The sequence below is a fragment of the Protopterus annectens genome, chromosome 14.part0 (assembly GCF_019279795.1).
Source record: "Protopterus annectens isolate FY-2018-M chromosome 14.part0, PAN1.0, whole genome shotgun sequence".
Classification (NCBI taxonomy): domain Eukaryota; kingdom Metazoa; phylum Chordata; order Ceratodontiformes; family Protopteridae; genus Protopterus; species Protopterus annectens.
In genome coordinates, this window is record NC_056748.1 from 959974905 (window position 1) to 959991084 (window position 16180).

The following is a 16180-nucleotide window of genomic DNA, read 5'->3' on the forward strand; positions in this document are numbered from 1 at the left end:
GCGTTCTAAGTTTACATGTAGATTCAGTGCTGATACTGCTGCGTTTATACTTACAATGGACATTCAAAGATAAATGCCTTCGCTAGTGTATTTTAGAATTTAATTGAGTCAAAAATTCAGATAAGCACTTTAAAAAATGGACAAAACATAATATAGGGCTATGGTTAACATAGCGAAACAAGTAAATGCTATGGCGTACAAATGCACGTGCAATGCAGCACTGAGAGACTCAAGAGGTGTATGCCTATCAGCTCACGTTCTTTGAGAATAATAACACATTTAGTATATAAATCAGCAGTTATCATACATAATCTTTTAGTTTTAAAGTACAGAGATAGTTTAAGTAGTTTATATATTTAAAATAAGACAAATAGCATACCAGTTGTGGGAGAAGGGCGCCGACTGGGTCTAAAAGCACCGGAAGTTCAGAAAATATCAGTAGCTGTAGGGATAATTGTAACCTCTGTTTCGAAAGGAAACTGGGAGGGATTTAATAAGGGGAGTGGGGCTGATTCATTAAACAAGTGGAGGGCTAAGGTAAAAAGTATTTAATAAGAAGTTGACTCTTTGTGCCTGAAATATAGTTTTTTTAAGGTTAAAACTGTGTAATGGGCTATGATACTATAGTAAGGGGACCTAGGAAAACATAAAATAGAGTGGGCAAGAGTAAAACCAGCTTTACTTTTTAGCACACTTACTCACAAGACTATGCCTTGTAGTAAAATTTAGGGTAGTTTACGGCTACGTGATAGGAACTGGAGATGCTTTTAGATCCAGAGCACACACTAATGATATTTGGATATCGAAACAAGTTTCCAGGTAATAACCTTAGAATGAGATAGTTCACTCCCAGGTGGGAACCCTTGGGCAGTAGGTACAGGAATACTCCTTTTTGGGTGAGATTCTTTTGGCTTTGTTAGAGGGGGAGCCTCCTGTAAATTAAACATACAAACAATGTGATATACTCAGGCATGGGGATACAACCACTGATCAAACAGGTCTAACATTCACTTCTGTTATAAAAAAAATCAGTATTAAAGTAATAAAATATGCATCATTATTCAATATGGCATTGCTGCAATTGGCTTCGCTCAGTGATACACTTTTGTTAAAAAGTGTAGCTAGAGGTTTAAAACACTACAGTATCCTGAAAACATAGTACGCTATGATTATTAAGAGGTAGCGACTAAATTCTATTTAACAGTTTAAATACAACTTTGGTGCTAAGCATTTTGTAACAGAAGTATGCACATCTGTTAAATAGCGAGGCAACTAAGTAGCAGAAAATAGTTCCGTTTTAGTCAAACACCCTTACAAAAGCATAATCTACTGCTGTTACTGTTTCAACAGACCTTTACCCAAAGAAATAGATAAAATTACATACTGAATTGCTTTATAGTCGTTCGGAAACACAGCCAAACAGCGAGTAATATCAGCGTTCTAAGTTTACATGTAGATTCAGTGCTGATACTGCTGCGTTTATACTTACAACGGACATTCAAAGATAAATTCCTTCGCTGGTGTATTTTAGAATTTAATTGAGTCAAAAACCCAGATAAGCACTTTAAAAAATGGACAAAACATAATATAGGGCTATGGTTATCATAGCGAAACAAGTAAATGCTATGGCGTACAAATGCACGTGCAATGCAGCACTGAGAGACTCAAGAGGTGTATGCCTATCAGCTCACGTTCTTTGATAATAATAACACATTTAGTATATAAATCAGCAGTTATCATACATAATCTTTTAGTTTTAAAGTACAGAGGCAGTTTAAGTAGTTTATATATTTAAAATAAGACAAATAGCATACCCATTGTGGGAGAAGGGCGCCGACTGGGTCTAAAAGCACCGGAAGTTCAGAAAATATCAGTAGCTGTAGGGATAATTGTAACCTCTGTTTCGAAAGGAAACTGGGAGGGATTTAATAAGGGGAGTGGGGCTGATTCATTAAACAAGTGGAGGGCTAAGGTAAGAAGTATTTAATAAGAAGCTGACTCTTTGTGCCTGAAATATAGTTTTTTTAAGGTTAAAACTGTGTAATGGGCTATGATACTATAGTAAGGGGACCTAGGAAAACATAAAATAGAGTGGGCAAGAGTAAAAACAGTTTTACTTTTTAGCGCACTTACTCACAAGACTATGCCTTGTAGCTAAAATTTAGGGTAGTTTATGGCTATGTGATAGGAACTGGAGATGCGTTTAGACCCAGAGCACACACTAATGATATTTGGATATAGATACAAGTTTCCAGGTAATAACCTTAGAATGAGATAGTTCACTCCCAGGTGGGAACCCTTGGGCAGTAGGTACAGGAATACTCCTTTCTGGGTGAGATTCTTTTGGCTTTGTTAGAGGGGGAGCCTCCTTAGAATGAGATAGTTCACTCCCAGGTGGGAACCCTTGGGCAGTAGGTACAGGAATACTCCTTTCTGGGTGAGATTCTTTTGGCTTTGTTAGAAGGGGAGCCTCCCATTGTGGGAGAAGGGCGCCGATTGGGTCTAAAAGCACCGGAAGTTCAGAAAAAAAAATGTACTGGTTGATACTGTTTTTACAGGGACTGGTGGTGAACTTCCTTTTCCATTGCTGCCCGACTGGACAGGGCAAGGGGGTGAGGGAGGTCAGCCAGCAGGGGCCGACACAAGCGGAAATTATCAGGGGAACACTTACCCAATCAGACCTTGAAGAAGATGTGGGGGAAGAACAAGAGTCATTGATTTTTAATATTTCTAGTCATTGTTTGACCCCTTATGAGTTTAATGTTTTGACTAAAGGGCATAATTTTATACCAACTTGTAGGAGCAATGTTGTTGATACCATTTTAGATTTAAAGACCTTTTGTAGGGATGTGATGTTATGTCTAATTTATGGTGGATCCACTATAGTTGGGAATGATGAAAGTGGTTCACAGGTCCATCTTAGGAAGATGAGTACTTTTGTACCCGTTAATCATCCCCTTGTAGAAGTTTATTTTAAGTTAACCGAAGAGGACATATTACAGTTCTATGATAATAAGCGACATTTTAAGAGGGTTTACAAAAATAATATCACTTATATGGAGAGACTAGCTTTGAACCAACTTTAGAACAATAGTTCCCTTACTATTAGACCCGCTGATAAGGGGGGATTGATTTTTATTATGGATAGTACTTTTTACCATCAAGCTATGCATGATATGCTCAGTGATACGTGTTTTTATAACAGAATTTCAGTTTCAGAGGTGCACAGGATTATTTCTTCTATAGACCATGACATCAGAGATTTACATGCAGCTGGTCTTATTACTGATGAGTTGTTCTCATTTATGAATGTTACTAACCCCCTGATTCCAGTTATACAAGGGTTGCCGAAGGTCCACAAACAACCTAGAAACCCACCCATGAGACCTATTGTTGCCGGAGGGGGGTGGGTGACTGAACCTTTATCATTATATGTAGAAAAATTCTTACGGCCAGTTATTAGTTTGAATTCAACTGTGTTGAAAGATTCTAAACAGTTTCTATCAGATTTATATGACTGTGTCAGGGGATTAGATTACATTAATGATTTGGCATTTGTTACACTTGATGTTCATTCATTGTTCACAATGATACCCAATGAGCTTGGCATACACTGTGTGCAGAAATATCTTTTAGCACACAGTGAATACTCACCCAAGCAGATTGATCTGATTTGTTTCTTTTTAGAGACAGTTTTGAACAATAATGTTTTTATTTTTGGGGAAGATATGTTTTTGCAACAGCATGGTGTAGCTATGGGCACTTTGTGTGTCAATAGCTACACCAATATGTTCCTTGCCCAATGGGAGTCTGAGTTTTTATTTCCACTTTCTGAGTTTGGAAACCATGTCGTATTTTATCGACGTTTTGTGGACAATTTTTTGTGTTGTGGCGAGGGACATCAGAGGAATTTGTTGGGTTTTTTGGGATTGTGAATAATTTAACTGACTGTCTCAAGTTTACCTATAGCCTGTCGTATATAGGTATCAATTATTTGGATGTTTATGTTGAAAAATTGAGTAATAACATGATCAATACGGGGATCTTTCGGAAGACATGTCATAGGAATGCCTTCCTATTTAGGTCCAATATGCACCCAGGTTTTATTTTTAAAAATCTTATTAGGGGACAGGGTATGAGAGCATCTAGATTAAATCCCTCTTTAGTAGGAATTCAACAGGAAATGACCAGCCTGGAGAAAAAACTTTTGGACAGAGGTTACACCTTAGATGAATTGAACAGCCAATGGTCTGACAGTGGAGCTTAGGTCTACCAGGGCATGTCCTTATTTTGGTCCATCCATGGAAATGAATAATCCTTGTGCACCTAACAGAAACAACCAGACTAAAATCCCCCTTTTTTACCAATGATAATAAACAGGTCACTCATCTGTTTCATCAGCATTGGCCTACCCTTTTAGTAGACCATGATATTGGTAATATTGTAGGTAGTCATCCCAGTTTTCGGTATAGGAATCATAAGAACCTTAAGAGGCTATTATGTTCTGGGAGATTTACCATCGATAGGCCATTTAATGGCCATACTGAACCATGTGGAGCTTGCAATTTCTGTGGCTATATTGATTTATCTCGTGCGTTTTATCACCCTGATTTACATAAAGAATTTCATTTTAAGGGAGCTAGTAATTGTATCACCCCAAATGTTGTGTACCTGGCACGGTGTGGGGCATGTGGTGCATTATATGTTGGGAAAACCAACAGACCCCTACGTGATAGGATGAGGGAACACCTCTATCACATTAGGAAGGGGTCCCCACACAATGCACTTGCCATGCATGTCATCGAGTTTGGTAATTCTCACACGTTCATGTTTCAGGTGATTGAAGTTATTGCACAGAGCATCAGGGAAGGTGACATTATTACACATACTGAGTACAAGGAAACCCGTTGGATTGTTCTTTTAAGAGCAGACAGGGGTAGGGGCTTGAACGAAAGAGCTTCTTAAGCCCATGTTGAAGAAAAGGAGATTGTGTAAATAAAGTTTATTCATTGCAGTTTTCACCTTATTTAATCCACTTTGTGGATGTATTATGTTTTTTTTTTATTTTTGTATGTGATACTATGTTTTTTATTTAAGAATGTTTTTTAAGAATGTTTTTTCTTATGTTGCATTATTTTATGTTTTTACTTTAGCTTTTTAAGCTGTAGCTTTAATGGTTGATTGGTAGATTTTTTAATTGATTTGTAATGGGATGGCCTTATATAAAGGTTGGTGAGGTACTCAGTTTATTAATGATCTGATGAAGCTCCTATGCGAAAGCGCTTACCTTGTTGTACGTTGAAATAAATAGTGGATTTTCTACTTTTTTGATCAACTGGTTTTGTTCCTGTTTTCATCGATTTGCAGCTGTGTCTTACCTCCAGTGGTGTTTATATACTTTTTGTACATTTATCTTGAAAGCAGACAACAAGCTGTACTCTGGAAAAATAAACTATCAAATCATCTTCCTATCTCACTAGGTGTTCCACAGGGCTCCATACTAGGCCCACTCCTGTTCTCCATTTATATCAACGACCTTCATTTAGCCATTCCACTCTCCACCTGCATTCAATATGCAGAGGACTCTACTATAATCTGTTCAGCCACTTCCCAGGCTGAACTTCATCTCTTACATAAAAAGCTTTCAACACTGTAGAACAATGGTTCTCTAACCACTGCTTCCTCCTCAACCCCAAAAAAACTAAACTATTACTCTTCACACCAACCCAAAAGTCCACCCCCTTACATTTAACTCTCACATCCAATAATGGTACTCTTATTTCTCCTGACCCAACCACTAAACTCTTAGGAATTACAATTGACAATAACCTAAATTTTGATACTCACACAAATACCACTATAAAATTAGTTAACAGAAAACTAGGATCTCTCTACAGAATCAAACCCTTTCTTACACCAGAAGCTAGGACCACTATAGCCAGAACTAATTAATCTCAACCCTACTCTATGCTTCTCCCATATACACCAACCTCTCTAAAAACAACCTCAACAAACTAGCTATATCATATAATAATATTGCTAGATTTGCTATCGGCTCTTCTTTTAGAACTCATCACTGTCTGAATCTAAAACAACTAGGCTGGTTAGAATTTCTTAACCAGCTTCAATTTCACCAACTTACAATAGCCCATAAAAACCTGTATCAACCCAGCAACACACCAATACTCTCTAGCCTCATTATACCATATAATAACCTCAAGAACCTACGCTCCTCAAACAAAATGTTGATTAATACTACCAAATCAAAAAACTCAGCAGTCGACTCCTTGTTCTCTAAATCTTTTGAAAAAGTATGGAATCAACTACCACCTGGAATTTATAAACTCAAATGCCATGGAACAACTAGTCACAACTCCCACAAGAGGGGAAAACATATTTGACTTGATCATCACCAACATGGAGACCCTATGCTCCACACCAGAAGTATACCCCTCATTGGTAAGATCAGACCATAAATTAATTTCACTGGATATCCAAAACCCGACCCCACCCCCAGCCCAGAAAACCACAGTGAAAAACTTCTCAAAAGCGAACTTCACACCTCAAAACTGAGGTGGAATCTTTCAAGGCCCCCGGGCCAGTGGAAACTATGGCCCAAACCACAGAATCCTATATAAACGCATTCTATGGACACCTTCAGGAATGCATGGATCATGCTATCACAGACAAAACCAAGACCCAATCGTCCAAAGGCAGGTGTCCAGTCTGGTGGACCCCAGCCATAAATAAGTTGTACAACAGAAGGAGGAAGCTACTACATGACAGAGCAAAATCCCTAAAAGGGAAGGCATCTCTGATCAGTACTAGCAAAAAAATTACGATCCCTCATGAAATCCTCCAAGGCCAGCTTCGAGAGAAAAATTGCACAGGACACTAAAGACAATCACAAGGCTTTCTTTAGCTATGTTAGGAACCTGGGATGCAACTCCCAGATATGCTCAGAGTTGATTCTAAATGACAAAAAACACACTGAACCCACAGACATCGCCAACATCCTGTCAGACAGGTTCAGTGCAAACTCCCCCCCCCCTTCCCCCCAAAAGAGCAAATATCTATCCCAGCAGAGTGCAGCCTCCCTAACATCTCAGATGATCAGGTGAAATCTGCCCTCTCCAAAGCAAAAAACACTGCTTCAATGGGACCAGACGGAGTCCTGGGTTGCATCCTACATGAACTCCAAGAAGAACTAAACCCTCACGTAAAACTGCTGTACAATCTCAGCCTCACTACAGGATATGTACCCAAAGAATGGCGTACAGCAACAGTGGTCCCACTCCACAAAGGTGGTGCCTCAACGGACCCTGGTAACTATCGCCCCATAAGCCTGACTAGCCTTATCTGCAAGGCCATGGAGAGGATCATCATGGAACTCATAAACAAAGACATTGGGGACCTACAGACACTAGATCCTACCCAATTTGGCTTTGTCAAGGGCAGATCCTGCCTCTTGAACCTGGTCGACTTTTTTGAAACAGTCACCAAGGCCATAGATGAAGGGAAAGTAGTCCACACAGCCTATCTGGACCTCGAAAAGGGCATTTGACACAATACCCCACTCGGGCATCATAGATAAGCTATCTAGCTTAAATATAAACCTCTATGTCACAAGATGGGTTGCTAACTGGCTCAAAGACAGAACCCACAGAGTCAGAATTGACGGAGCCATGTCAGACTCGAAACTGGTTACAAGTGGTGTCCCACAAGGCTCTGTTCTGGGACCTCTCTTGTTCGGCATATACTTTTCCGAGGTACAGGCCAACACGGGAGGACTATGGCTGACTAAGTTCGCAGATGACTGCAAACTCGGCGCCATAATTGACTCTCCAGCTGACATGAACATCCTCCAAAAAGGTCTCACAGAGACGGATAACTGGTGCCAGAGCCATGGCCTAAAGCTAAATGCCAAAAAGTGTATAGTCATACCCTTTGGAAAAATAAAGTGCCCACAAATTACCACATAGGTGGTAACCCATTAAGTACGGAAGAAGTAATTAGGGATGTGGGGACCCAAGTTGATAGCAATCTCTCCTTTGACAACCACATTGCCAAAGTGGTTAGAATGACCTTCTACATAGCCCACCTTATCATGAAAGGATTCACATCTAGATCAAGTGAGGTAATAGTGCCCCTTTATTAATCCCTCATCAGGCCCATCATAGAATACAATGCCCCTTTTGGGATGTACCTTACCCGACACCTGCAGCAACTAGAAAGATCCCAAAAGTACCTCACAAAGAGGATCAAGGGACTCAAACAGATCCCATATGTTGCCCGGTTAAAAAAAACTCCAGCTCTACTCGGTTGCATACCGCCTACTTCGAGGCGATCTATGCCTGACATGCAAAGCTATGTCCAACCCAGAATTAATGGACATGCTCCACCTCAGAAAATCTAAATCCCTTAGACTCACGCGCCCAAGGGACTTGAACCTCAGCACAGAAATAAATAGAACATGCTAGAGGGACAGATTCATAACCCAGAGGCTCCCTTCGCTCTGGAATAGAATCCCAGTCCATGTTGGGCAGAGCACCTCACTGACTCTCTTCAAGAGGAATCTTGATGAGTGGATTGGAGATCGTAGGTTTACCCTGGGGATTACTTCTGTGTCACTACTAGACAGAGGCACAGTAAACAAACCTTAAAAAGGGCACAGCAAACTCAAATCAAAGGGTGGCGAAAGCCAAACACACTCGGGCTAGGCTTATAAATGCCCCAGGGCAGATAGCCTAGTATGAACCTATGAACCTATGAACCTGACCTTACATCTCAGACCTCACTCACACTTTTTAAAAGGAATCTAAAACTATTTCTCAATAACCACTGGTTATGCTCCTGTACCAACCCTGACTAACTTTTTTCCTTTACTCTTATTTTCAGCCTACAACCACTACAATCTTCCCCACAATACCTCTATATACTATGTTCTGCATACAAATCTATCTTTATATGTATATTATTCTTATTGTTTACTTTGAGTAGTATAACTATGTACAACTATTGAAAAAAATTGTTTTAATTTATTTTTGTTAGTTTGTTATAATGTTTATGTAACAATGGCTGCTTCTTTCTTTGTAAAGCTTATTAATTTTTTGTATGTTTTCCTGGAGCTTTTTTCCCCGGGCCTCTACTGAAAATGGACATGTATCCAGTTAGACTAGCCCGGTCAACAAATGTAAAATAATAATAAAAAATTCGGTAAGATAGCTAGTGATGTTTGCCCCTAGCCAGAAGAAAAAGAAGAAACCAGTGATGTCTGAGCCAAAAGAGGGTCTCCAGCAAGATTATTGGAGAGTCATGTTTGATCTTGTGCAGTATACTGTGAAGAAGAGGAAGAGAAGGAAAAGTGTAAAGGGATATCTCCTTCCAGGGAAAAGACATGGCATCTACTGTCCAAGCCAGAGGACTTGGGGCTCTGGAACAGAAATATAATATAATTCCAATAAAGACTCCACCACTCAAAATTCCAAATCCACACGTAAAATTTATTGTGAGCACTTTCGTTCACATTCAATGACTGAACTTCTTCAGACATTTTAAAATCACAGTCAGGTTTTAAATAACCCAAAACATCACAGCATCACAGGGGGTCATATATCTAGCGAAGTGCGAACAATGTCACTGTTTTTATATAAGAAAAACAGAATGGCAATTAAAACAAAGAATATATATGAGCACCAATACAGTATTAGTAAACAAAATATAACAAATGCTGTAGCCAAACATGTACTGGAACAACCAAACCACTATTTCCACTATTTAGTTGTAAAACAGTTAGACGCCAATCCTGGGGGGGGGGGTCCTTGGCCACTCAGGCTTGAGGAGATGGAGTTAGTTTGGCAATTAAAATTGAATGCCTACTCTTTTCACTCTCTCCTTCTTCTTCTTGATCGCCTACATCATCTTACAGGCCACCATCCTATATTGCCTAACTACGCTTTCCCCTGTCACCACTTTGCAGTCTCCAATCTCCTTCAGAGTGGGCCTCCTGCATAGGATATAATCCAACTATGTGCATCTTTCTTCACTGTTGTACATCACCCTATGCTCCTCCCTTTTCTTAAAATATGTATTCACCACAGCCATGTCCATCCTTTTCACAAAATCCTCTACCATCTGACCTTCTGCATTCCTGTCCTTAACACCATACTTACCCAACAACTCATCATCCCCTGTGTTCCCTTCACCAACATGCCCAGTGAAATCCTCACCAATCACCATTCTTTCACCCTTGGGTACACTCTCCACCACTTCATACAACTCACTCCAAATGTTTTCTTTCTCATCCATCACACACTCAACTTGTGGAACATATGTACTAACAACATTCATCATTACACCATCAATTTCCATTTTCATAAACATCACCCTAACCAACACTCTTTTCACCTCCAAAACACTCTTGGCATACTGTTCCTTCAGGATAACCCCTACCTCATTTCTCCTCCCATCCAGACCATGGTAGAATAATTTGGACACACCTGTGATACACCTGACCTTACTCACCTTATATCTGGTCTCTCGCATGCACAATATATCAACCTTTCTTCTCTCCACTGTATCAGCTAGCTCTCTCCCTTTACCAATAATGCTGTCAACATTCAAGGTTCCTACCCTCACTTCCATACTCCTAACTTTTCTCCTCTCCTCCTGCCTCCAGACCTTCCCTCTCTTCTTCTCCTTCTCTTTTGGCCAACAGTAATCTAATTTTCACCAACACCCTGTTGCGTAATAGTACTAGAGGGGGTCATTGTTAACCCAGGCTGGACCTGGGATTCAGCAAATGGCCATGAAAGAATAAGTTATTCCTGCATGGCAGGGACTGCTCCTGAACAGCACAGAAGAACACCTTGCATATTTATGAAGGTGCACTGCCTGTGCTCTTAAACTAACATGGAGCTGTGTATGAGTGCAGGATGTGTGTCAGAGAGCAGAGCTCTCAATACACATGCCACTGCACTCCAGAATTGCCTTCCAGCAATTAAAATGAGTGAGAATGCTCATAATACCCCCAACATGTCAGGATACATCTCAACTGTACAGATTTTCATAGAATGTCCACAGTTTGGTCCCATATTTTGGTGTGTTCTACCTAAAATCTGTACATGTCTGGAAAATAGCTGAGGATTGAAGTCATTGAATAATGACAAACATTTGAGTTTAAAAGACTCCACATCCTTCAGAAAATCCATGCTAATGCAAGATCTATCATCAACTGTCTAAAAATTTGTCAGAGCAATATTTAAAATCTGTCCCTATTTGTCCCCCCCATCATTTTAGGGTATGTCCACAGTTGTTGCTCCAAAAAATTGAAAGGTATGCCCACCATGAAGCAGAAAGCTGATAAAAGAACAGGTTTAGCATTAGCAGGGATTTTCTGAAGGGTATAGATAAAATAACACAACAAAACTTTTTTTTTTTTTTTATTTATAAATGAAATAAAGTTTAAGCGTAGCTGGGAGGGTGTGCCCATTGCTTAGCTATTCTTAGTCCAACTTAAACAGCACAAGAAGTTAAATAGCAAGATACATCCACCATAAGTAGTATTGCAATAGTGTAGTGGTTAGAGTGTATGCTTTGCGAACAGCCATTCCTGGTTTGATCCCCACTATAACCCATTCACATTTTAAATGTGACAGCAGTGCATAAACATTTTGTTTTCATTTTACCTACTAAATAACATACATTTGTCAACCAGAGTACTGCATTAGGTCTAGATGTGAGATGTCAGTGTAATAAAGCTGTGAAATCCCCATATAAACACAAGTGTCCCATACAGTATATTCACACATGAATAAATGTAATGAAAGCACATTGGGGGATGTCAGGGACAGTAAACAAAGTTATAATATGTAATCAATGATGACTCAATGCTATACAGCAGATACTTTATAAAATGAAAAATAAGTAGTGCTAAGCATTGCACAGCTCAGCTTACCAGGTGTAAGCACTGTGTAAATATAACTGCTAAGCGATGATTAGCCCAGCTAAATGGATTTGCCCATTGGTAAGCAGTGCTGAACCTGCCCCTTTAAGCAATGTCAACCTTAGCTAAGCAGGTTTGCCTATAACTTAGCTTAGCTCAGCATATTCAAAAGCGTCCAATCACAGAAAAGGGTGGGAAATCAGGCGTATTTAAACCCCATAGATGGGAATACAGCTCATAACTGGTTGCAACTTCCCACTGTAGGCACCATGGCTGGAGTTAGAGAGGGATTGTGCTTCTGGGTGCAGTGCTGGGGTATCCAGGAGTCCAAGATCATGGTAGGACTCCTGGTAAAAAAAAACATGATGAGAGACTGCTGCAGGGCCAGTACCAGGGCTCTCAATATAAAGCAGAAGCCTAGGACCGTCTCACCCATGACCTCACCAGTGCCACTGGTATCCCCTCGGACTGGTGAGCAGGTCAGGCACCACTATGCCAACTTGAAACAGAGGAAGTGGATCCAAGAATCTCAGCAGAAGGGGTGATGTCCCAGCAGTGTGTAAGTACTCATACCAGTAACTGTTTAATAATGTCCAGGCTGTGTATATGATGGATAGGTATGGTTAAATATTTCTTTGTTTCTCTTACAGCTGCAGCTAAGTGGGCTGTGAATCAGGAAGCCCATGTAAGTAGGCTGCAAAGCCTGCATCGTGAGGCTGGTGAATAACAATCCTGCTTGTAGGAGTCATACCAAATAAATATAAAAGTAGTAGAAAGTCAACTGCCAGTATAAAAACTGTTTTGTGTATGGGCCGTACTGAATAAACCAGACAATATGACAGTAATAGTCCCATTTAGGTCGTATTTAAAGAAAACTGTAACTGCCTGGCAATAAAGCTCTAAATCCTGGACTGGTTGTGTTTACTCTTATATCATATGGTATTTTTAGTGTTGCATTCTCTGAATAGTAATGTTGTATTAACCACTGTTACCCACACTGTGCTACATAATAAAAATGTCTAGGAATGTCTGTATAAAACTGTTGTAATCACAAGGTCAGATTGTACAACTAAGGGAGACTTAGACAAAAAACAGTGAAGAGCTAGACAGCAAAATCCAAATAGCATACTCTACTGTGACTTAAACTGAGGTATTTTTAGCAGACATAGCCATGGTTCAAATCCTGGGAGTGATAGTAATGTATGCATAATCATACCTCTCAACTGTACAGATTTGTTCAGAATGTCCAGATAATTGGCTCATATTTTCTGCCTGTTACCCTGTCCTCCTGGCAAATCAGTGGGATGATCTCAGAATTTTAGGCAGCAAATAATGACATACATCTGATTTTCAGACCTCAAAACCTTCAGAAAATGTATATGAAAACAAACCTGTCACTCTAGCAACTCACAAAAGGATTATGAGAGCAATATTCAAAATATGTCCCATTTATACCTCCATGTTGTTAAGCTATAACAAGAGTGTGTGCATTAACAGATTAAGAGGTATGTGCATAATATTAACTCGGAATCTGGTAATATGTGTGGAAACACTCAGGTAGTGTTAACAAACATTCCCTCCACAGGTCTGTCAGATAAGAAATCTGTGCCTGCCAATAAAGACTGAAATCCTGGACTGGTAGCGTTTAGTCTGGTATTGTATGGCATTTTTAGTGTTGCATTCTCTGAATTGTAATGCTGTATTAACCACTGTTACCCACACTGTGCTACATAATAAAAATGTCTAGGAATGTCTGTATAAGATTGTTGTAATTATAAGGTCAGATTGTACAACCACGAGAGACTTAGACAGAAAACACTGAAGAGATAGACAGCAATATCCAAATAGCACATTGTACTGTGACTTAAATTGTTATTTCTTTAGCAGGCACAGCCATGGTTTGAATCCTGAGAGTGGTAGTAAGCTGTATGCATAATTATACCTCTCAACTGTACACATCCTTTCAGAATCTCCAGATAATTGGCTCATATTTTCTGCCTGTTCCCCTGTCCTTGTGGCAAATCAGTGGGATGATCTCAGATTTGTAGTCAGCAGATAATGACATATATTTGATTTTCAGACCTCAAAACCTTCAGAAAATGTATATGAAAACAAATCCTGTCACTCTATCAGCCCTCCAAGTTTACGAGAGCAAAATTCAAACTATGTCCCATTTCCACCCCCATGTTGTCAAGCTTTGACCAGGGTGTGTACAATACGAGATTGAGATGTATGTACATAATATTAACTCGGAATCTGGGAATATGTGTAGAAATAGTCAGGTATTGTTAACAAACATTCTGTCCACAGGTATACCAGGTAAGATATGTAGAATTTAGCTATAAAACAGTTGAAGTATACACTAGTTTACAAACATACCACTGGCCAAACCAAGGCCACAGGATCGAGTAATAATACCTGTACCTTACCGATTACAGCAATGAGCATTAAAGTTGTGAGAACTACAGAGATATCTCATTACAGCCGAGTGACGACTCCAGGCGTTTCTGTAGTTACCTCCTACTGCTCCTCTAGGTGTCAAATATTGTCTGTTCATATTTGCATTAATAATTCCAAAACCATGTTAGATACAAGGTATCAGAATATTTTATCTTGAAGCAGACATGATGGCAAACACAATTATTTGATATCTGAACTCTGTTAATGAGCATTTGTTAAAACTGTAAGGTGATAACTTCGTTTTTTTAAAGGCTGAAGTTACACCCACTGGGAATTAAAGGTACACATTTAAAAGAGCTCTACTGGAGAGAATAAGATATATAAGTTATTAAATGACATCTCTCCCCCCCCCCCACCATATCTGCAACAATAACCTAAATACACAAATCAATGTGTATCTTTACACCAAACCTACTGCTGGGACATATGTCCTATTGTTCAATAAATATTGAAATGTGTTTCTATTAATGTTCCATGTTGAAATACTATCATTGGTGGCCTGTTGCTATCAATGTAACCTGCATGCTGTTGTAATAGTCACTGTGGTTCCATATATGCATGTGCTCTGTTTGCTATGCAACTGTTCCAAATATGGTGTTTTGGGTTAATGGGAATATTTATGCATGCTGTTATAACTAATCCTGGAATATGTTGACTATTACTAACCCACATATGTTTTAAAACTGCAACACCACAGCAGGTTTGGAAGGCCGGTCCCAGCGGACCCACCTCTCCCACCTCATCTGGCCATGGCACCACACTCCAGCATGTCTAGGACCCACCCTGGGACCTCCTCGTCTGCTGGACCTGCACCACCTTCGGGTGGACCTGCCTCAAGGGATGGGGCTCGCTCCCCCTGGGAGTGGGTGGGGACAGGAAACTCTCACTCATAGTCAGATACTGGGCTTGGTGCATAGCGAGCTCTGCAGGGAGTTTTGAGATCTCCTACACCAGCTTGAGGGCTTTGCGGTGCATTTAGAGGGTCAGCCTGCTCCTCCTATACAGCCTTCAGCACAGCCACCTTTGGGGGCAGTGAAGGAGTAGTGATGACTGCGCATGTAAGGGGACCTCAGTCCCACTGTTTCCATTTGGGAGCTCATGGGCTTCTGACTTCCAAACACCCCTCCCTATACAAGGTGATTACCCCCACATGTGTCATATACCTCCACTGTATGCTGTCTTGTCTGTCTTGTCTGTCTTCCTACCCAAACTACCTCCCCAAATATACATACTATCCTTCCCCAACATCCCACTCTCACCTTAAAAAAAGGGCAATCTGTTCCCACAAAAAAATCTCGCCCCATACATAGCTGTCAATTTCACACACATGTCCACTGGACACATGTAATCTGGTCTAATTGGCTTCACAACATATTATTGTTGCCCTCGCCCCCCTCTCAGGGGTTTGAGTGTCCAAATCTACCTCCAAATTCAGTTTATATGCACAGCTGTTGCTGTAGAAGAAATGCACAGCTATGCACCTTCCCTACACCCGTCCTGCACATCCCTAGCTACTTTCCCTACTGTTTTTCCCTCTACATGTCCTCTTTTTCACCACTTTCCTATCACCCCTTTTTCTTTTCCTTTAAAGAAATTAGCATGGGATAAGTGGGAGTATGCACTTTTAAGCAGTAGTAAGTGGGTTTAAGCCTATTTGCATGGTGGTAAGCAATGCCTATACAGAATAAGCCATTTTTCAGCTAACTGACTGTAAGCATATTTAACGGGAAGTTAGCATTGCTTACCTTCATGCAAACCCACTCAAACTGCTTACAA

At 40.1% G+C, this 16180-nt stretch overlaps 1 protein-coding gene across 1 annotated transcript in view; it reads right to left on the bottom strand.

Annotated features, from left to right (window-relative positions):
* Positions 1-785: 785 nt before the first annotated feature.
* LOC122788751 (rho GTPase-activating protein 22-like) overlaps positions 786-16180 on the bottom strand; it is a 44494-nt gene continuing 29099 nt past the window's right edge. Inside the window, exon 2 of the mRNA XM_044055645.1 lies at positions 786-932. Within this exon, the coding sequence (XP_043911580.1) occupies positions 786-932 (147 nt within the window). The remainder of the gene's footprint in view (positions 933-16180) is intronic.